The sequence below is a fragment of the Megalobrama amblycephala genome, linkage group LG1 (genome assembly GCF_018812025.1).
Source record: "Megalobrama amblycephala isolate DHTTF-2021 linkage group LG1, ASM1881202v1, whole genome shotgun sequence".
Classification (NCBI taxonomy): domain Eukaryota; kingdom Metazoa; phylum Chordata; class Actinopteri; order Cypriniformes; family Xenocyprididae; genus Megalobrama; species Megalobrama amblycephala.
The window spans coordinates 74907220-74931359 of record NC_063044.1 but is presented as its reverse complement, the minus strand read 5'-3'; the positions used below and the strand labels follow the sequence as shown (position 1 = coordinate 74931359).

General features: G+C 39.5%; 2 protein-coding genes across 6 annotated transcripts in view; one reads left to right on the top strand and one right to left on the bottom strand.

Annotated features, from left to right (window-relative positions):
- Nucleotides 1-24140, top strand: part of LOC125247003 — a 537225-nt gene that overhangs the window by 62201 nt on the left and 450884 nt on the right. The window contains exons 2-10 of one of the 5 annotated variants that reach the window (XM_048158191.1): nucleotides 5146-5463; nucleotides 5561-5890; nucleotides 5973-6032; nucleotides 6126-6203; nucleotides 6316-6408; nucleotides 6502-6579; nucleotides 6801-6860; nucleotides 7021-7101; nucleotides 7212-7368. In XM_048158191.1, the coding sequence (XP_048014148.1) occupies nucleotides 5146-5463; nucleotides 5561-5890; nucleotides 5973-6032; nucleotides 6126-6203; nucleotides 6316-6408; nucleotides 6502-6579; nucleotides 6801-6860; nucleotides 7021-7101; nucleotides 7212-7267 (1154 nt within the window). In that variant the 3' untranslated portion in view covers nucleotides 7268-7368. Of the gene's footprint in view, nucleotides 1-1617; nucleotides 1773-5145; nucleotides 5464-5560; nucleotides 5891-5972; nucleotides 6033-6125; nucleotides 6204-6315; nucleotides 6409-6501; nucleotides 6580-6800; nucleotides 6861-7020; nucleotides 7102-7211; nucleotides 7369-24140 lie in introns of those variants that run through there. The other 4 variants (XM_048158197.1, XM_048158178.1, XM_048158171.1 and 1 more) reach the window with 4 other exon arrangements.
- LOC125247564 (CXADR-like membrane protein) overlaps nucleotides 1-24140 on the bottom strand; it is an 824350-nt gene that overhangs the window by 466203 nt on the left and 334007 nt on the right. The gene's annotated exons all lie outside the window — the stretch shown is intronic.

The window sequence follows — 24140 nt, the reverse complement described above, 5'->3', positions numbered from 1 at the left end:
GTGATCAGAGAGCCCCAAAGCTGCCCGTGGGACAGAGTGATATGCATCCTTTATTGCTGTGTAACAATGGTCGAGTGTATTACTGTCTCTGGTGGGACAAGTAACATGCTGTCTGTATTTTGGAAGTTCACGTGAGAGAATCGCTTTATTAAAGTCCCCGAGAATGATTAGAACAGAGTCCGGGTGTTGTTGCTCGCTCTCTGTGATCATATCAGCGAGTATCTGTAAAGCCGAGCTCACCTGCGCTTGCGGAGGAATGTAGACGCTCACCAGAATGAACGAGCAAAACTCCCGCGGCGAATAGAACGGTTTGCAGTTAATGAAGAGTGTTTCAAGATCTGGACAGCACATCTTCTTTAACACAGTTACATCCGAACACCACCTTTCGTTGATGTAGAAGCACGTCCCGCCGCCGCGCGATTTCCCCATTGATTCTGCGTCGCTTTCCCCGTCTGCGCGTCCTGAAGCGTCTAAACAGCGCTGCCGCTCCGCCGACTACAACATTCAACAAAACGTCTGAATAATCGAAATCCGGTAAAAGATTTTGTGGTGTGTACTGCTGAATGTTCAGCAGTTCATCCCTGGTAAAACTGATGGTGTTTGAAAAACAGAAAACAGGAAAAACTAACTAAAACAGAACAAACACTGAAGAGCTAAGCACTGTGGCTGCCATGCGCGGCGCCATCTTGATGGTCAATGATTCAGCTGAAGCCTTTCTTTGCAATTCAAGCGCGTCTTTTGCGGCTGTCTCCATAGAGACGGCGATCTCTACTGCTCGTGTCAGAGTGAGTTCTCTCTCTGTAAGCAGCCTCTTTTGCGTGCTCTCACTGTGCAGACCGCAAACAAGCCTATTTCTGAGCGCATCAGACAACCCATCGCCGAATTGGCAGTGTTCTGCGAGCTTCCGGAGCTTGGCCATGTACTCCGAAACAGATTCTGTCTTTTGTTGATTACGCTTATGAAAGCGAAAACGTTCCGCGATTATCAAGGGCTTTGGATTCAAATGCATTTGCAACACGTCAACAATTTCTTTAAATGTTTTCTCAGCTGGTTTTACTGGTGCAGTTAAACTGCGCAAGAGGTTGTATGTTTTCGCCCCATTACAGAGAACGGCAACTTTTCTCTCATTCCCGATGTCATTGGCTAAACAATACTGTTCAACTCTCTCCACATACAGTCTTCCACTGTACTGTCAAAGGCATTCATTTGTCCGACACACCCCAGACATTTTCGTTTCTTCTTTTGTTTTAGTCGATTAATGTATATCTCCTTTTAACAGCTCTATGTAGTTTATAGTTTAAATGTAGTTTACTCACGATTCATTAGGCCTACAAGTGCCCTTCACTATCCGTAGCAGACATATTCAGCATCTCTTTCATGGTAGGCAAGACACAAATGTTTGATTGCATGAAAAAGAAAGTAGTGAAACTAACAGTAATGCACAAGTTTGTGTGCAAAAGAATATCCTATAAACTGTGTTCAGATCAGATGTGTGTCGAGTCAGTGTGGTTTACAATATGCACTTTATCACACTGAACAACATGTTTCACTCAAAAGATGAAACACTTCACTGTGGAAAAGTGTCACTATATCAACTCTAGCAGATTTAAACACTCAGATCAGATCAGAGGAAGTTCTCAACCACAGGAGGAGCTGATGATGATTAAAGGAGGAGCTGTAACTATATAATGAAGAGAAAGACTGACAGAAACAGAAAATGGCTGATAATCTGTGTCTGCTGGGACTGATCATTCTCTCTTCACTTCTCACAGGTAAAGAAATCTGGATTTTCTCTAAAGACATTTAGTGGAATTAGTCTGCACTGTAAAACAATCCTGTAAAAAACTGTAATTTTCCGACAGCTGGGGTGCCAGAAATATACCATAAAATAACAGAAAATAAATGTCTTGAAAAAATACAGCAATATTCTGGTAATAAAATACAGTTTATAACCGTAATTTTACATAAAATCTTCTGTATTTTCTTTATCTTTTTAATGTTTAACTTGTGTAAAAACAATAAAATGACCTATAAATAAGGTTGAATATAGCAGCAACCTATAGCGCTGAGGGGCTCAGCAGCAGGACAGAATCCGTGACGCGTTTCCATGCTTTTAACATCCATTTATTGTCGTGATGAAATATAGTTCATATAACACTTGAAACTGTAGAAACATTTAGGATTAGGAATAATTAAAAACAGTCAACAGATGAATTGTTGGTCAAAACTGGTCGACAGATGAATTACAAGCAGTCATTAGAAACAAACAATTAAACAAAGCAGGAAAGAGTGAGTGTTCTCAAAGTCTGCGTGACGCTGATGGAAATTTCTGTGCAAGTGAATGGAGGGAGATTGGACTCTCTTCTGAAGAATGTTCTCCATGTATTCTCCATTTGGGTTCAGAGTGAAAGAACCTTTTGAACAAGGGTGTCAAACTCAGGGATGGAGCTAAACTCTGAGGACAGGAACTAATGAAACACATCTGAACCAGCTAATCAATGTCTTCAGGATTGCTAGAGACTTCCAGGCAGGTGTTCTGGAGCGGGCTGGAGCACTTTGCAGGACAGTGTCCCTCCAGGAGCGGAGTTTGACACACATGCTGTGGACTGACCGTCATCTGCTTTCTTGAAGAACAGTCTCAGCTTTCCATCCCTTGGGGTTTATCTTGAGAAGGCATCTGTCAAACAAACAACATGAGTGATGAAACAGACTCTCTACTTTTAATAAATTAACAGTAAAAATATCAGAACAGTGGAAAATGGCACAGAACATGTTTGTGGAGGGAATTTACAAGAGAGACAGTGTGAATGCCAGAGGATCTACGTCTACATTAACCCAGATACTTTTGCATATTCTTCTTTATGTTTTGGTCTTTCTTCCACACTGAGATTTTTTTGAGTAATGGATGGATGATGAAAATTCAGCTTTGCATCACAGAAATTAATTATATTTTAAAGTATATTCAAATAGAAAGCCATTATTTTATATTGTATTAATATTTCACATTACTGTTTTTTTTTCTGCATTTTCTTATTGCTTTTCTTCTCACTTGGTCAGAACAAAAGTGGCAGACATGTTACTTGCTCAGATGACATTCTCCGGTGAAAATTCTTCATTCTTTCAAGACGTATAATCTGTGATTGAGAAGTACAGTATCCACACTGATGTGGTGACTGACAGCAAACATTAGATTCATCCGCGCTGACGAGCTGTGCCAATCCTCAACGCACGTAAAGATGATAATTCCACAAATAACTGCAATTACAGGTTTCAAACAGAGATGGTGACAAAGAGGCAAAACTTACGGACTGCAGCTTTAAATGTCCTTATTGAACTAAGGCCTAATTAATCCTGGGTTAGTCTAAGCCCTGTCTGTGAAACCAGGCCATAGTTTTTATATCATGTGCTATGCTGAGTCATTTATCCGGATAGATCTCACATATTTATTTATGATCCAAAAAACATTCTATAGAGGCGCTGGCGTCTTCTTCACGCTCAAGCTCTGAGAGTTCTGCGTTTTTTACCGGTCTCCTCGAGTTGAAGAATGTTCAACTTTGAGTAAAACGCTGCGCTCATCACTGCCACTTATTAGCCAGCCGTCCAATCAGAGTGGAGGAGGGGCGGGACAAACACAACACCGGCCAACTGTCACAACACTCTTGCTGTACAACGACATCAACAGGCAGAGAACAGAACAAAATGGATGAGAAATTAATATTGCTGGTCTCCAAACACACATAGCAATACTCCACATTGTGTCGACATTTTTAGTCTATTTTACCTGCAAAATCAAATTACCTGCAAAATCAGTTATAAGTAACAGTGCCGCGGATATTCCCTATCATAGCCTCAAAGCGTCTCAACTGAAAAAAAACGCAGCACAGCTGAAGCGCTCTCAAGCGCTCACAGAAGCAGAGCGCCTAGCGTTTTCAGCTGGATAAAAACGCTTTGGTGGACACACGGCCTAACGGTCAAGTGATTCCAGTCATCTCAGCTGTAACAGCAACGTTCAGGTGACAGACCAGGAGAGGTTTAAGCGGTATCTTACCGGTGCGCCACCATTTTGTGGAGGGTTTGGAAAGCATGTTGCTGCTATTGTGGATTGTTTGTTTCGAGATTTTCATCGAAAGACCTTCAAATCTCCAGGCAAGGGCACAGACTGGTGTTGTGCGCAACTAATACAAGATATCACATTCGAAAGTCTCCATCAGCATGAGGGAAGACACAACATTTCTGGACAGAATTTGTCACTGTTTGCTGTGCTTGAACAAACATGAGCCCAGCTGTTGTGTGAGTGTGCCTGTGACTGGTACATAGTTTTTTACATTAAATTTCTGTATATTTGTGCACCTTATCTTTTGTCAAATAAACACAATTTCATATGACTTAACTGTGTTTATTTAGGAGTAATTATGTGTTATGTATAAACAGAATTATATAGGTAGACTTGCCTGGCAAGGCCAGACTGATATATCTTCTACAAAATATATCAGTCTGGTCAGTCCGCCCTCCGTCGCGATTCGAGTCAGGCTGTATCTGTGTAGCTGTGCTGTATCCCAAAATGTATATATTAAATTAATCTGCTCTCTCTCTCAGTTGCTCTTTCTCTCGGTCTCGCTGTCAAAGTAACCATGGCAACGGATAGCGTATCCTGCTAATATGGCGGTGTAATGTGTGACGTAACTCAGATTTTTTTATTTATTTCACAGTTTCATGCTTTTCACATTATTTTACAGCGGATATGTAAATTTACTTTCTATTTCTGTAATTTTACAGGATTTTCAAAATAGAGGAAAATGACAGATTTTTTTACAGTCTGGAAAGAGTTGATTTGAACATGCTCAGTTTATTCTTGCACACATTCACGTTGTGATCTCAGAGTTGTGTATTGATACATACAGATCATACTGTATTATTCCTGATACTGGACATAGAGTCACTCAAACATCTGATGATCAACAATTATCTTCATATTCAGAGATTTCAACAGCTACATGATCAAGACAAACACTTTATTCTAGAGACTGTGATGATTGTGTTCATGAGGGAAAAAGACTTGAATTGACTGATTTATATGCTGATATGTTTCATGTCTTCATTTATTAATATATATCATAATGATCACTCAAGTATACTGTGTTTCAGGTACCAGTGGAGTGGATGATGATCATGTGTTCATCAGTTCTGGTGAAAATGTCCGTCTGCCCTGTAATAATGCTCTTTCTGACTGCAAATCACCTACATGGAAATATAACAGATTCAGACATTCAGCAATTGACCTGATTGATGGAGGAATAAAGAATAAAGACACAGAGAGACATGAGAGACTGAGTCTGGGGTCTGACTGCTCTCTGAACATCAAGAACGTCACAGAAGAAGATTATGGATTTTACATCTGCAGACAATATGTGAATGGACAAAAACAAGGAACTGATGCAGGTGTTTATCTGCATGTTCTTCATGGTGAGTTTATGATTATGTGATCAATTTAAAAAGAGCAGATTCTCCCTTTAAACTCACATGATGATTGAAGAGTCTGTGATTTGTGTCTTGTGTTCAGTTTCAGTGTCTCCATCATCATCATCATCATCCTCACAGACTGAGATCAGTTCAGGTCGCTCTGTGACTCTCTCCTGCCAGTTGGATTTATATGATGGATTCCCCTGTGTTTATTGGGTCCGTTCTGAGGGACTTCATCTGTTGTGGGTGAATCAGGCTGGTGTTGATCTGAAGACAGACTCCAGATATCAGATATTATTCTCATCAGATCACTGTATCATCACTCTGACTACAACACTCCTGAATGAAGATGACAACAGAGAGTGGAGATGTCAGCTTACTCTCAGAAATCAACTCCAGACCTCAGTCAGATACACTGTCAAGTATTCAGGTGAGAAACAACTATTACTACTGTAAAATATGATGTTAATGTCCTACAGATGAACATCTGAACATTCATCTTCTGATTCCAGTCAGCAGCTCAAACTCTGAGAAGAAATCAAGCCAAACTACAGCAGCAGCTCCTACACAAGGTTCATGATTACATGATCACTGTCACACATCATCAGTCTCTCACTTCACTGGTTCACACTGGCTTTAATTAATCCATCCTTTCATTTGTACAGAGAATCAGAAGACATTAAATACTCCAAACTCTGAGGGGACAGCAGCTGCTCAAACACCTGGATTTACTGAACAACAAGGTGTTTATTCATGACTTTCTTATATTAACTCAATAACTCTGAAGACTCTGTGACACAGAGAGATGAGGATTAATAATGTCATTCAGAACAAATTGATGTTAATGTCCTACAGATGAACATCTGAACATTCATCTTCTGATTCCAGTCAGCAGCTCAAACTCTGAGAAGAAATCAAGCCAAACTACAGCAGCAGCTCCTACACAAGGTTCATGATCACATGATCACTGTCACACATCATCAGTCTCTCACTTCACTGGTTCACACTGGCTTTAATTAATCCATCCTTTCATTTGTTCAGAGAATCAGAAGTCATTAAATACTCCAAACTCTGAGGGGACAGCAGCTGCTCAAACACCTGGATTTACTGAACAACAAGGTGTTTATTCATGACTTTCTTATTTCAGTGGTTCAATTACTGAGAAAGGGTGTATTTTGAAGACCTCAATCATTCACTTTCTCCACACAAACAGGAAGTCAGCTTAAAAGCTAATGTAAAGAGTACATATACTAGAGTAAATATACTCCTTCATATATGATGATGATGATGTTTCTATGTGTCATGATGTGTTGAAGTGAACTAACAGATGTGATCCACAGGTCCAGCTGACACAGCATCAGAAACTGAAGTCAGTGTGACTGCTGGATCATTATTCAGAGGTACGACACGTTCATTTCTACTGACAGCTTTACACCATTAAACTATCAGTCAGTCTGTAAATGCTTCATCAATAACTGTTCATAGTTGAATCCCCTTGACTTCAGTCATGTCCAGTTTCTCTTCTTCTTCTTCTTCTTCTTCCACACATGTTTCCTGCAGTGATTGTGATTATTGTTGAGATGGCAGTGTTTGCTGCTCCTACTGTGATTCTTCTTCAGATCATCTGTGCAAGAAGAGCTGGTGAGTTTGAGCTTCACACAATCTGATGATTCACACTCATCTGATCTGGAACAATCTGCAATCATGGTAAAAACACATACGAGAGGTCAGTCAATGCTTTTATTTTGCAGGGAGGAAGGACTCGCAGCACCCAGAGGAAATAGAGATGCCTACAATATTACAATAAAATACTGCTGAGTTTGGAGACCATCTGAAACAAGATTTAAAACAGCAAAAACTCACAGAGGATTGTTCATTGTTTGATTTTCTTCTTCTCAGAAAACAGAGTTTAGATTCAAATATCTTGTACAAATAAAAGGCCAGATTTATGTTCATTTATATGGTTTGATGGATATTTTCCTACAGTGTTGAATGTCATTTTCTTGTGCTTCATATATAAACTGCTTTAAATATAATATTAAATACAGTAATGGACAGACTGTTTGTAAAATCCTCTCTCTGTTCTGTGCGATGAAGATGATTTGCTGATTCTCATATCTTGTCTTTTCATTCCTGTTTTTAGCATCTTTGTTCATTTTGAATGATTTCCACTCATTTTCTTAATTAAACCTCTGTAATTGTTTAATATGTCTCTTTCCTGAGATGTTTGTCACAAATATGGGCCTCATTTATAAAATGTGTCACACAAACCATCCTAAATGTGATCTTGCGATCATTTCTCAGATGTGTGATTCACAGAATGAAGGTGTTGTTGGAAATCTCAGAAGCATAGACCAGGAGACTTTGGGATCTCTTGAAGCAGAAGTTACTCTTTATTGAGAAACACACTGTGCGTCGCTGTGGTCATCCAAAATCTAACTAAGGCAGTGACTTGGTAGTTCATATACATTCAAGGGGGAGGGATACATAGAGTAGAGGTGTGGACAATCTAAACAAAAGGATGCAAATGCAGTACAGGAATCAGATCATTGCCTACATTTCCCAGCCATGATCTAATCAGCATAACTGTGTCATTCAAATGCATAGGTGCTAATCCAATCAGTCTGGCAGTATCACCTATACCTTTACATTATCATAGAGACAAAAGCACTGCTGTATCTTGAGCTTGTCCTGCCAAATGGTCAGGATGTAGGATCCGCAGATTTTAAACAGATTCTTAAATTTGTAATTCCACAGTTCCCCCTTTGAGAGTTCTAATAACTCTCACATAATACAAATTTAAACCTTCTTAAATCCCTTCTATAACATATGTTTGTTAACATAAGTTCCATCTTCCAGTCATGCAACTTGTAACAGTTACAGGCACATACATCTTATTCTGTGTCGTGTCCAACATTTACATAAGTGTTGTTCTTTAACTTGAGTATACTGTTGACACACATATACAACGCAGGGTGGTAACATGTTGTATTAACTACATGATGACACAGAAAAACCATGTAGCATAAGCGTGGAAGTCCTAAAAGTCCATGGCGCCTGAATAGCTGTGGAGTCTGTTCCCGGGAGAGTCCATTTCCATGTTTGTCCCAAGATGATTATTTGTCGTCGTGCAACTCCGAGTTGCTCTGATGAGTCCGTCATCATGAAGGTTGTTCATGGATATCTGAGGTGATGCTTTACACCAGGTGCTGCTTGTGAGACGTCATGGCATATACACAGACCTGCACACAAGAAAACAAAGAGACAGCAGACCAGCAGTATTCATGCATAGACTTTAGTATGTTACACCTCTGATGATCGTATAGTTTTTCTGTCTAACTCTGATCATCATAACCTTCTAGTGATCGTATAGTGGTTTTGTTCTTCTTTTTCTTAACCTAGTCTTAATCAATTTGACACCTATAGACCAGTAAGGTTGGGATAAACTGAGAGAGGGGGAAACCTATGAGGAAGTCTTCACCACAGGGTTAACCCCCGAGACCTTATGCACTTCGGTTCTTCCCTGGGCTCCTCACTGGTCTGTGTGTCCTATTCTCTCCCTGTAGTTAATTTCCAAATTTAAGATGCTACATCTCCATCTTCCATTGAAACATCAGTCATAGCAGACATCATAACCCATTGAGGATGGACAAGTGAATGGAGTGTGCTGCAGCATAACATTTAAGGCTGTGAGTGTACTTAACCAGTGTCCCCCAAATAGTGGAAGTGACAGTCAACTTTCATTTGTTCATAATGAGTCTTTCAGCTTTCTAGTAGATTACTGGGGAAATTAAGCACTCACAGCCCAAATGGTTAGCATGTCAGCAAGCTGTTGCTCCAAGAGTTTGGAGAAGAGGGGAGGGGCAGTTTCAGTGTAGCAAGTAGACTGAGTAGGAGCTGAGTAAAGCTGTTCATTTCTTTTAATGTCTTTTTGTTTTTCCTACACTCTTTCATCCAATGTCCAGGTTTACCACAGTAATGACAACTGCCTTCTCTCTTAGGACGTTTACGTTTCTGTCGATTCTCTGTGTTGACCTTAAAGGATGCTGCTGCAATCTTTACTCTTGTCTTGACATCTGAGTCTCTTTCCCAAATAGCTAACCTATCCAAGCTGTTTTGCAGGGTTCCATTGGACCATGTGAGGTCTAAGAAAGGCAATGCATTTCTGTATTCTGATGAAAGCCCATCAAACCACATGCGGACCAGTGGTCCATTATCCTCTAACACCTTCTCTGGAGTGTCAGCTATTCCACTGTATGCTGCAGCTAACTGACAAAATCTTTCAGTGTACTCACTTACAGTTTCATCCTTCGTCTGTACACAACTAGTGATCTTTGACCAGTCTACCTTTGGTCCAACAAGGTTCTGTAACACTCTCAGAACTCCTTCTCTCAATTCACCTTTGCTGGAATGCTGAAACTCAGAATTATTTACAGCACTTTCAAAATCATTGAATTCTGACTCTTTCAGGATTTGTGACATTAGCTGGGTGACGTCAGCTAGGGACATATCATAGAGCTTCATTTTTCTGGACAACTCTGTTCTAAACTCAGAAAAGTTTCTATGCACTGATGGCAAATTCTCAGCAATTCTTTCTATGTCTTCAGGACCTATAGTGGTACTGACCGCTTGTAACTGCAGTATGGGGGTTACAGATGGAACTGTGTCAACCCCTTTTGCCCTACTCTGAGCCTTTTGTCTCGCTCCACACACTTCAACTGCATTTACATCTTTATCCATGAATCCAGTATTGCTATTGCCCTCTAGTCTACAGAAAGACTGTATCTCAGGATAGCTTTCATCTGACTGTTGGTCTTTTGAGTCACATTTGGTTGATGCCTTGTTAAGGCCCAACTTCTGAGTAAGACGAGACATTCGAGTGTGCAACTGTTTGTTCTGCTCTTCTAACTTAGCAATACGTTGGATTTGTTCTTGTGCAATGGATAGAGTAAATTCTCTGTGGCAGCAGACAATGCCCTTCATATTTTTCTTCCGAATACAAGCACCAAGTACCTTTTTGCATTCTTCAATGGACCAAACTTTTTCTGGATGAATCCCAAATTTCTTTGTCAAATCCAATCTGACTGACTCAGTCACTATTGAGTCCATGTGCTTTCCTAACAATGATTTGAACTCACTATCTGTCCATAAAGGGGTAGCTAGTCCACCTTTCTCAGTTGTTGGAATTTTTCTAGCATTCTTTCTCAACATTGTGTAATGTCTTTCTGGCACAACAATACACTTCAACACTTCCCTGACAGAGCAGAGGTTAATCTAGTTAATACACATCGTAATGTATTCAACCTTCTCTGGTGAGCAGAGTAGAACCAACTTGCTAAGACACTGTAACAGTTATAACCTTCCCTGAGTTAACAGAGGATGAACCTTCTTCTCTAGCAAAGTAGAGGGTGGCTATTCTGTTAACACACCACCTTCCCTGATAAAACAGAGGACAACACAAATTATTAGCACTTTACACTAATTCTTCCCTGCCTGAACAGAGGATACCTAATTATTAGCATGTGATGCTAAACTTCCCTGCCTAAACAGAGGATAAACTTCATCTCTAAAAGAACATTTTTAGAGGATAACTTAGTTAACCAAACCCTACAGCTGTCTGTTAACTCCTCTCTGACGGCGCAGAGGATAACAACTTTGTACTGGTCTTAATGATTCTTTTGGATAGAGTATCACTCACCAACCCTTGGGTGTACAGGAAAATTCAGCCTGGATCTTCTTTTGGATCAGATCTTTGTTGTGCTTGAAGTTTCAATCTGGATTGAGATGAGAAGCTCTATCCGGGTCACGGCCCCAAAACTGTTGGAAATCTCAGAAGCATAGACCAGGAGACTTTGGGATCTCTTGAAGCAGAAGTTACTCTTTATTGAGAAACACGCTGTGCGTCGCTGTGGTCATCCAAAATCTAACTAAGGCAGTGACTTGGTAGTTCATATACATTCAAGGGGGAGGGATACATAGAGTAGAGGTGTGGACAATCTAAACAAAAGGATGCAAATGCAGTACAGGAATCAGATCATTGCCTACATTTCCCAGCCATGATCTAATCAGCATAACTGTGTCATTCAAATGCATAGGTGCTAATCCAATCAGTCTGGCAGTATCACCTATACCTTTACATTATCATAGAGACAAAAGCACTGCTGTATCTTGAGCTTGTCCTGCCAAATGGTCAGGATGTAGGATCCGCAGATTTTAAACAGATTCTTAAATTTGTAATTCCACAGTGTACACAGAAAACGAGCACCTCTCTTTCAGATGTGAAATCATCACAAATGATCTTGAACAGCTGAATGGTTTCACAGGTGGATCGATTGCTCCTGTCTGGTTTGTGTCTGTAGCTCCGTATAACTTTGTTTTGAACTTTGTTTTGAGCAAATTTGATATAAATGTCCACCATATCTCTGAAGATGTGTATTAAACAGTGCATCGGTTTAAGGCTGTTCTTCACTCATGCTCTTGATCTTATCTTGTCCTAAGTGGAGCCCATCGCCTGTCAATCACAGTCATATAATGTATAATACTAGACTTTCAATCTCAGATGAAACACATAACTACACACATAAGCATGTTTTAATTACAAAATGAATTAATTAGATTAACGTGTTAACGTGGGATGACACTTGGTGACTTTAGTCGCATTAGCTATGTGAACACAAAATCATGGACATGATTCAGATATGTTAAAGGGTCAGGTAAAAAAGTAATTTGTACCACCAAAAAAATTCTCTGAGTCTTTGTATTTTTTCACATTAGACACAACCTTGACAGAGACTCAGAAGAAGCTGAACGAAATGGAGAAATGACAAAAAAAAAAGTAGGAAAAGTGCTGATTAGAGGCATGTATTAGGTATTTTACTGTTGTGGTGAATCAGCTATCAAACTGTTTGGTGGTTTACTTTAGTAGTTTTACTGTCTTTGCACTTCAAAACTTTTAAATGATTGTTGAACTGCTATTGTTTCAATATTATTCAACTTTCTATGTAAAGTTGAGACATAGAATTTGATAATAATAATTATTGGTAATTAATTGCATTAAGTATATGACAAGAAACCTGAAAGTTATCCAACCTCTGTAACATCTGTCATGATGGCTTTGTGAAACATCATTAACATTAGTAGTGATACCCTGCACCTTGTGTCAAGATGATTGATCGTAACCTTTGACATCTCTGACCCCGGTCGTCGTAAACTTACGGATTTAGCACTTGATCAGGTCATCAAATGCAAAAAGATGTTGTTATTTTGTCCAATGAATATATCAAATAAATTATGCTTCTCTATCTGCCTTGCGCATTTTCTCAATCCGCAATCGCCTGAGAATGAGTTAGAAAGACTGGCCACGTCCATCCACAATGACACAGGCTTCACAATTCAAGACAAAATTGGTTTTGGTGATTTAAATTCATTTGAAAGTCTTTTAGACATTGAAATTGTGTTTTTTTTACAGGACGAATGAATGAACCTCACCCTAAAACGGTATGTCTCTATTCGTATAATTCGTCTATTCGAGAGAAATTTGTGTCAGAAGGACCTGACTGTATAGCATGGTTAATCACGCACTTCAGACAGCCGCGATACAAAGGATACTGCTTCATAGCTCATTGTGCATCCAGATTTGATTCGTTTCTAATTCTGAAGTATTTCTGCAATGCGGGGATTGTGTTAGATGTCATAATGCAAGGATGTAAATTAATTTTCATGTACGACGAAGCTTTTGCACAGCGATACATCGACAGCTACGCATTCATACCAATAGCCCTGTCTAAGATGCCCACTGCACTAAACTTAATGACTACGGAAAAAGGATATTTTCCCCATCTTTTCAATAGCGTGGAAAATGAGAAATATATAGGACATTACCCCGATAAAAAGTTCTACAACTACAAAAACATGTGTGATAAAGACCATGTAAAGCAGGGGTGGGCAAACTCAGTCCTGGAGGGCCACTGTCCTGCAGAGATTAGCTGCAACACTGATAAAACTCACCTGTATGTAATCCTGAAGACCTTGATTAGCTGGTTCAGGTGTGTTTGATTAGGGTTGGAGCAAAACTCTGCAGGACAGTGGCCCTCCAGGACCGAGTTTGCCCACCCCTGATGTAAAGTTTGATGCCTGGTACACCAGCGCTTCAGGTAAATATTTTAACTTCAGGAAAGAGTTGAGTGAATACGGCATGAACGATGTTGTCTTGCTACGTGAAGCATGCATGAAATGTATCGATGTACCAAACTTGATCCATTCAGCTTCACTTCTGTATGTATCGTGCTGTATGGGTGTCTCCAAAACACATTATCTCAAAAGAGATAGGCTGGCTTTGACGCACAATAAGGCATACATCCGACAGAGTAAGACCTACTCAAACGAATGGCTCGAGTATGTAAAAAAGATTCAAGATGTGGAAATTCATCATGCTGTAAACCACAGTGAAGTACAACAGATGTTTACATCATGGTCACAAATGTCGCTTTGAACCCCATCGGACGCATCCCATTTCAGGAGTGCCCTATATACTCAGGAGTCAATTTGACAATAAGGTTGATATTCTGCGGTATGTGTACGGTTTGCAAATTGAGGTTCTTTGGGAGTGTGAATGGGAAAAGATGAAGTGAACTGACCCTTATATGATGGGTTTTATGAATACCTGTTCAGCCCCTGACAGACTGAAACTACTAGATGTGTTGTTTGGGAGACATATTAATGCTTATAAACTCTATCACAAAATGGTTGATTGTGAGAAAATAAGTTACGTGGATTTTACCAGATTATATATTCCTTCTGCCAGGCTAGGAAAAGCTATCCTATAAGGATATATCTGATAAGACTATCAGTCTTATCAGAGCTACCGTTTATCGTCCCGCAAATTACTGCACCCAGTTTTCCCTTACTGATGAGGTGGTAAACTTATGTTTCCGTTATGTCGTACATGTGCTCACGTTCAAAACCAGACAATGAACTGTAGCCATACGGATGAAGAGAGAGCACTCACGGGGTGTTGGGTCAGTCACGAACATTTAAAAGCCATAGAGAAGGGTTACGTGGTAGCCAAGATCGATGAAGTTTGGCATTTTCCATAAAGGTCGGATACATTGTTTTGCGATTGCGTAAAGACTTTTTTATGTTTGAGCATAAAAACAGCAGGCAACCAAACGTTGTCACCGATGCTGACAAAGAGTCTTACATTCGTGAGTATTATGAGAAAGAGGGTATTTGTCTCGACCCCGAAAAGATCTCCCACAACCCCACTCAGAGGTATATCAACAAGTTATTGTTGAACAGTCTTTGGGGACGGATCTCTATGAGGGAGAATCTACCTCTAACTACTATTGTGAAAGACCCCGAGCATTTCACCAGAATTGTTTTTGGTGAAACCGTCAGGCTGTCATATTTCACATTCGTCTCAGACCACGTGGCTCTTGTCCAGCATCGCACCACAAAAGATGAAGTTCGGAAGATGAAGCTCGTGACCTTACTGTGTTTGTCTGTGCATTTTCTACGACTCACGCATGCTTGGAGTTGTACGAACTCATGGACAAACTTGGCGACTGTTTGTTATACTCAGACACAGACAGCGTTATTATCGTATCTAGGGAGGGTGACTGGGACCCACCTCTGGGGGATCATTTGGGCGAGCTGACAAATGAGGTAGACGACAGAGATTATATTACGGAATTTTACTCTAGCAGACCAAAATCTTACGGGTATCGTACCCCCAAAGGTAACATATGTATGAAGGCAAAGGGTATAACGCTAAAAATTCCCAAGCTATTCGGTTGGAGAGTCTTATTGGTCTGGTTGACAGCACGCAATGGATCCTGGCCCACACCAAAAACATTGTGAGGGATAAGAAGACTCTCACTTTGCACAACAAAACAGTTGTTTAAGGTGGTGTATAATAAACGTCGACTTTTGTCCGATTTCACAACTCTTCCTTATGGCTACTGATTCGATGCTGCACAGGGGGCTTCGGGATGCTTCTGATTTTGATTTCAGACTTCAGCATCCATTGTCCGCTGTAATCAGCGGACCTTGAATTTCGGGGAAGAGTTATTTTGTAAAAAGTCTGTTGGAAAATGGGCTGAAATTGTTTATATTTACAGTTGTTGGCAACCTCTGATTGGTCATCATGTATGCCAAACTTTGTAAACATCTACCGCTGTTAAAACTGATACATAAAGCTACGCCTAAACAACGATGACTTATTTTTATTCACATAAATGTATGAGAATCCATCAATATTTCTCCAAATGTGCCTGCTTTTAGGCTAAAAGCCCTGAGGGATGTTATTTTATCAAGTTTTTTCATGATGATCGTACAGAGTTTTTTTCTCAATGGCTGAGGCTGACACTCATATCTCAATGAAAAGGTAACGACTCGTTTTTCATATTCATAACTACTGATGCATATTAACAAATAACGGTCACTATATGATGTTGAGAGTAAAATAAAGATTAAAAATTGAAGCTTGAGTCTTATATCTTTTTAATGATATAGTTTGTCAAGGTAATTACATTACATTTAACAGTAAATTTGTGCTAATTTAAACAAAGAAGCTTCGGTGCCTCGATGTCCCAGTGCCAGTTTAACCTGTTAACCTGTACTGGCACGCCGACGCACTGAAGCTTCTTTGTTTAAATTAGCTAAAATTTACTGTTAGATTTAATGTAATTACCTTGACAAACTATACATCATTAAAAAGATCTAAGACTCGAGCTTCAATTTTTAATCTTTATTTTACTCTCAACATTGTATAGTGACCGTAATTTTTAATATGCGTCAGGAGTTATGAATATGAGAAATGGAGTCGTTACCTTTTCATTGAAATATGAGCGTCAGCCTCAGCCATTGAGAAAAAACTCTGTACGATCATCATGAAAAAACTCCACAAAATAACATCCCTCGGGGCTTTTTGCTTAAAAGCATGCACATTTGGAGAAATATTGATGGACTGTCTTACGTTTATGTCAATTTGCTATACAGAGGAGTAATATTTATTAATTTTTTATCCAAAACGCACTGTTGTCATCATATTAGCGCTGTATACACTGACTACTGTGTTTTCAACTCATACCTGCAGCCGGAGGGCGCTCTGTGCACACTAGTCCACAAATAACACATCATGAACAAGAGGCAATCATATGACATACACGGGACTAACAGAGGCTACCAGACATCGCTATAATCATTGATATAAACATACAGAACGTCACTTTTGAAAGTAATAAATATACGATTGTGACGATATGTGGTTTATCTGTGTTCGTCACACCATGTCAGGTATTCATAATAGTAGATTATATTTATAATGCAATGCTAATCGAGATAGCTTTTCTCATTGTGCAGAATAGCATACAATGATATATTTTCTGTCTGATTTTTGATCCAAAGCCACATCACATCAAAGAAGGTTATTTAAAACAATCGACTAGTAAGTTTGGAGAAAAAACGTGGCTTTAATCTTATAAATTGTCGTGTTTTGTTGGTGTGCTAAGCTAACATGCTAACGAGCCCAGGGATGCACCTGTTCTGAGCTAATGCAAATAAATAATTTTGAATTGTAAAGCTCACTTTTTTTCTCTCTTTTTTTCCAAGAAGAGCATTAGATACAGTTTGAAAGAAGGTGAAGTGAGAAGTTTGGTGAATGAAATGAGGGATTAAATCATCTTGAATAGAACATCAGTAATTATAATAGAGACAAAAGAAAATAATAATTAGAGCCATAAGCAGGCTGGAGAGGTGTGAATGTGTTCAGGGGAGACTGAAACTGAATGGGGCTGTTAGCACCACAAACACAATATCGACAATACCCTTGAATAGATGACAATAAACATCAGTTAACATTTTAGAGTCCTTTCTAAATAAAGTCTCATGACATGGTCTTGAAAAACATGTAATAAAACTCAGAGTTTTAAACCTATCATCTTCAGATTTGAAATATAACATGGTCAGACATGTGGCTTTAGCTGCAGTGCATTTCTAGATTGCCACAAGGCCAACTTCACTTTCATTTTCATAAATATATTTCATAAAAATAAATTTCTAATAACTTTTCAAAATTTCAAAGCTATTTTAAACTATTTTCTTCATTGTGACAATATTAATTATGAGTTTACCATAAACTGCAAAGTGTCAAATGAGACCTTACTTATGCTTTTAGTGCAGAGGGTTCATGAACTGTATCTGTTTTAGCTTGGGTATGTCATTTTTTGGGATTTTCCAAAAGCGGGGGTGCTGGCTAACAGGTTAACAGGTTAAAGGCATAAAGAGTGTATCCATTCAGAAAGTTATCCCTGTCAATAGAGAGCACTTTTTTTAAGATGTCTTCCAGATGCCATCGCCAGCTGATACAATTCTCTTACCGCCACCCTTGATTCAAAATTCGGTTGTAGCGGTTTGGCGGTGAATTGCTGCCCGTTGACGTAGACTGCTAGGAACTCCAAATTCAACCATATCAACCATAGCCAGGATGATAGATTTTTTTAATTAATGCGGTAATTTATCAGGCTGACCTTGGCATCGTCTAGTAAATCGGCACCATTAGGTCTTGTGATTTTAAGATGTAGATACAGCAGCGTGTTATTTAGGTAAACATAATCATCGCCATTCTCCGCTATAAAAAATCCAAAGGTGAAAAGTCCAATATAGCTGATAAAGGAGGTACTTCTAAATAACAGTTTTTCTCAATTACTGTCTGCATCAGAGGAAGCGTAAATAAGTCCAACTTGGACTTGATGCACTCTCCTGACATGCGATGGAGTAATGCCATATTAGAATATGGTTCTTTTAACCAATACACTTTACAGCCTTCTTACGCTTTCTGCGTACGACTGAATGTCTCTTGGGTCCACGCTTTGTTTTCTTCTTTATTGGATGACCAGGGCTCCTTATACCGGGCGGTTTAGACATTCTCTTACATGCCATGACCATCAAACCTGATCCGTCTTGAGAATTAGGGTTATCATTATACTTTTTTGACAATGTGTTTGAGACGACATTGGATACTATATTTTTAGCAGCCGATTTTAGTTGGGGTTTAGCAATACTGAACCCCCTCTTCAACAGCGGTATGGCCATCCTAAACAATCCTCTGAAAAGACCGCCTAGGCCTGCCCCATACATAACACCTCCCCCAGAATATCCCGGTAGACCTCCACCCACCTGATTTTGGTAGTAGTTAACATATTCCGTAGCATCCATCCCGCTGAGGGGAATGGATTGTTTTGCCGGTTTAAAGTATAGTTTTACAATGACTTTCCCATAAGAAAATGGTATTTCATGGTTTTGGTCATCCTTCAGCTCAATGATAATATCTGTGATGAGTTTCTTGTTGACAGATGCGTAATGCGGTTTGTCGTATCACTGATCGAATCACCGACCGATTGATATTGGATAAGGTCAGTGTAGACGTACATCATATAGAAACCCGCGTTGATATCGGCTTGATGAGGTGCGTATGTAATTTCTCTCTTTGTAAAATCAGCAACTTGATGGTAGGCAAAACGGCCGAGAGGATCATCCAGCTTCATTCCTAAAATAGTGGTGAGTTTCCCAAAGAAGGATACTGAGATGTTAGGTCTCGCAACCAGATACACTGTTTTTTAAAGTATTGTGAGTCAATAGACTGGTTCTCGGTATGAGAACATTAGTTATCGCTTGGGTCACGTCACAAACATTCTCATAGTACCCGCCGTCTATTTGTACCTTTCTCGATACAAAAAACCCTGATAATTCTTTAAACGGTTTTTCGTCAGATCTAGGTTGTGTATGTTTCGGAACTGGTGCGGGGGCGGTGTGTAGAGTAAAAAATTCCATCTTCCTTGTTAAAGGTGTACCAACTAGGATATTCAGTTTCAACAAGTGCGACCTCCCATTTACCTTTCAAGTTGATAGGTCTCGCTAGCATTGTTCTGTAACTAGAGATACGATTTTCCGGATAAACCGACAAAGAAGCGTTGCATGGCAGCGTAATGTAGAATCCGTTGTCGCCCATGGTAGCCCCTTTACTCGAATGATCTTATCCTGTATCCATTCAAGCATTTTAAGATGTTTGCTAGTTTTTTTGTTTAAATATCTATAAAATTTAGATGACCATCCTAACCATTTCAATAAAACAAGTGTGGCTCTCCCCTGTTTTTTCTGTCCTAAAATCTTTTCCACCTTAAAAGTTTTGTTTTTCCTCACGATTATTTTTTGTAACTCTTTTTCAGAAAAAACTCAGTCGATGACCTCCCCGTCATAATCATAATCAAAATTCTTCTGTGTAGTTCCGTTCACATCCTTTGGTGAACGGTCCTCTCACTTTAGAAATTCAAACGACGTCTCTGACTTAATATTTAAATACAGCTTTTTCATTATTTTTCTTCTTTATATCCCCATACAGATTTTGAAACACCAGTGCCTCATTTTCTTTGTTGACGTCTACCAGTCTCATCCTAATACTACGGTGATAACTGGTGTTGTAGCCCTGCAAAATATCTTGTAAAACGTCTATGTAATGGCGGGAATTTGTAACTGTTAAAAATAGCCACATTCAACTTTTTAGCATTCTATTAAATCATTCCACGATGCTGGCTTTCAAATCAGTAGGATGAGACTTTAAGCCAGACTGATGTAGGGCGTAGGCTATGATGGTTCGTAGATCAGGTTTAAACAGTTTGCAGGTCAGCTCGTCAAAGTGGGTGTTGAAAAACTATGCGGGTGGTTCAAACAGGCATGAATGTTACAGTTAGCTCGGATGATTTATCGCACAGCCTTCACAGTCATCCTTTAGCTTTTCGTTGATGAAATGTTGCAGAAGTACAGCAATCAGAGCTTTTATGATTTTGAATCCGAGGTCGGTGAAGCATCCATCTGGGGCATCGAATCCCTTTTCAGTTGAGGTGGAGGCAGTGTCACACAGACCAGTTAGGAAACTCAGGTTGCGATATCCAAGTCCTTTGCAGAATTTATCTAACCATTGTTTATCTTTATCAGATGCCTCAGGTTCGTCTGTCAGAACAGTATCAGTAACGTTGTCATCAGGTGGGTCAACACCAGGGTCAAAAGAGACACCGTAGCTGAAGCCATGAGCACCGTCTTGAGACATGTCTTATAAAGATGTTGTGTGGGGTGGGGCTGACTTACCGCTCTCTTTGTGGGCGTAGTGAATGGGCGGGGACGGTAAAGAGTATGTACTGCTGTGCGCACATCTCTCAGGGGGGAACAGCTGCACTTTAACTTTATTGTATCCATCACGCATGTCACACCATTTGAACATTTTGTTTATGATTGAAAAAAGACAACCCAGCAGACCCCGATTGCACCACTTGAACAAAATTGCATTTCATACATAGTTTGATGCTCTTTTTATAGGATGAATCCTGAGCGATCGCTGAGCTTCGCCTTGTTTTTGCAGCAGAATATTTTAACGCACTCATCAGGCTTCTTTTTAGAGTGATTACCGACCAAGATTAATAGTTACCCCATCCCACTCTGAGATATACAAAGGTTCTTCTCTAATGTCAATCAGATCTTTCCAGACACAGGTGTAGAATAAAGTCCAGTCCTTATCAGGAAATACCAGACAGGGGTCTCTTCCCGGTATAAATTCACCGGCACTGTCAGCGGTGTAGAGCGTCACGACTCGTGACGGTTTATGGAATATGTAACCGAATACACGGTTACTATTCAACGAAAATTCATCTCTCACATACTTCTTATTCTCGTGGAGAAACTTTGCCAAATAGACATGCCAGTGCTCTTTTCTCTAAGCCAGAGTCAGACTTTTCATCATCTCTTAATCACATTCTCACTCGGGGGTTTTAGGTGAGTATAAACCAGCCATGTTTCACACCTCTTTTCTGTTTACACAGAATATCACAGTCTCACGAGCACAAGGTAACGTTCCTACCGCAGCTCTTTTAGGTCAGTTGTCCAAGTGGTACTCACGCCTAGTTATTTATCTATTGTGGTAATTTGCAGGTCATGTAAAAAGTTGTTGGTCTAGATAAATAGCTGTATTGTGTACGTTTGACTCATCATGTCACCATTATTTATTATATATATCGCTTTTTACAATGCAGATTGTGTCAAAGTATAGCTTTACAGAGATAGAGGGAACATAATTTTGGCTGTACAGCAGCTAAAATAGTGTGATTGTCCATCTTAAGTTCAGTATTGATTCATTCTGTTGAAGAAATCAAGCCAAACTACAGCAGCAGCTCCTACATAAGGTTCATGATCACATGATCACTGTCACACATCATCAGTCTCTCACTTGAATTCAGTGTTGAAACCTCAACAGATTCATCAATGTTTGTGCATTTGAATGTTTTCATTCATGAATCGTTGTATGTTTTAGATGTCCTCAATACACAGATATTCCAGATTTCAATGTTTGTGCAAACTTAGAAATGCAAGTGTGCTGAACCGCATTAATATGAATATCTATGAATGAATAAAGCATCAAATAGATTTATGTTTGGACAATGGCAGTGGTGGATCCAGATTGAAAAAAATATATAAGATATAATCAATCATTTAGTAAAATATATTGTAATTATTTATTGTTTTATGTTTTTATGGTAAATGTACACTGTTTTTCTTATGAAAAGTCCTTGAAGGGCTTGGTTGCTGACTTGTATGTTTTTGTAAAAAGCTGCTGTGCACGTACACACTTTCTGGAAGCTTCTTTTGGCATATGTAAATGCTAGAGTGTTAAAGTACAAATATTATAACAGGTCTTTGTCTTCACAGATCTATCTGATTTCCAGGAAAAGAGGAACTAACACCTCGATTGTCCATCTTTGTCAGACTGTACTTTGAACTTGTGAAGTGCAGAACTGTGTCTCTGTTCTGTGTGATGAAGATGATTTGCTGATTCTCATATCTTGTCTTTTCATTCCTGTTTTTAGCATCTTTGTTCATTTTGATTGATTTCTACTAATGTTCTTAATTAAACCTCTGTAATTGTTTAATATGTCTCTTTCCTGAGATAACTATGACGAATCACCATATTTTCACAAATATGGTGATTCATGAGCTTGTAATGAGATGATGAACAGCAGCAAAGATAAACTAATAATGAAATGATTCATTCATGTCCACATAACTTTATTCTGGTTAGTTCAGAAATCCACTTTGATAAACTAATGACTTTAACACACTTCATCTTCTCTCACAGTCGGGTCACAAGGGCACAGATATTGGTGTTCACTGAAAGATAGAGCTGAATGTCTTGCAGCAGCACTTAAAGAAAGAAGAGGAAGTGACATCAGAATGATTCAGTCTAGACTGGTTCAGAGGTGATCACTGAAACTGAGTTCTGAGGAACATGTTTCTGAAGCTCAACAGTGAGATCACAGCTCTGAAAACACTACAACTGCTACAGTTAACCCTGATCCTAACTTCCTACACACTCTGTGTTTGACTTCAAGTCAAGTTTTTTATCTTTTAGTGTGAATATGTCAGCATTAAAGGGTCATGAAACCCTGTTTCAGCAGCAGTCAGTTTTCAGCACAGTTTTGAAAACTGCTACAGAAGTGGACGTGGTTAAGCTGTGGAGTGGAGGGGGGGGGGGGGGGGGGAGTGGGCGTGGTTAAACTATGGGTGGAGGGGGAGTGGGCGTGGTTAAGCTGTGGAGTGGGGATGGGGGGAGACTGGGGAGAGGGGAGACTGACAGCACAGCAACAGCTTCTGATTCAGACAGATTTATTTCACTCTCATTAAAAGCATCAAAGCTTCCAACAAATGAACGCTGCAAATTACTGTTACATGCAACACAATATACACATGGGATTTGCAATAATAAATGCACAAATAAATGCACAGCCATTCGCATTTTGTCCTCTGCTTTGAATACGAACACGCTGTTGCATCTTTGATAACTTTTGAGAGTTACTTGCTGCATTTTTATAAGCCGTTTGATTGGTTAAAGAGCTTCATCCACTCAGTGTGGACGAATCTCTCTAGAATCTAAGAGTCCCTCCCCCTACATCATAAATAGATACTGAAGCTGCGCTGAAATCAGTCATTTGTTCACACATTCACTAGTTTCTCAGGCACAAAACATAAACGCAGTCACAAAATAACTTTCACTCCAGCAGAGACTTCAGGGCTCAGTATTGTCCAGCAGTCAGTAGTCCTTCTCTCTCTCGCACACTCCTGTTTCTCCTGGATTTTTTACTCTCTCCACGCCAATTACTGAAACAAGAGACAGGTGTTCGTTATTTCCGTTTAACCAACTCACTCACCGTGCGTCTCCCGACTCTCTCTCCCGCTGCAGACCTCGCTGAAACACCCCCCCCTCACCACAGTCTATAAACGGTAGCCAAAGCAAGAGATAGTAGTGACTTTTTTCTTATTTGATAAACTAATGACTTTAACACACTCCCTTCTTTACAGACGCTCATGTAGTGTGTGCAAATACATTCTGTTTGACCAAACTGGAGCTGATGATAATAATTACCTTACAAAGGTAATAAACCAATTTTATCACTAACAACTTAATGACTTTATTTACAGATTTTAATGGCATGAAAAAGTAGTGAAACTAACAGTAATGAATGAGTTTGTGTGCAAAAGAATATCTTATAAACTGTGTTCAGATCAGATGTGTGTCGAGTCAGTGTGGTTTATGATATGCACTTTATCTCACTGAACATCATGTTTCACTCAAAAGATGA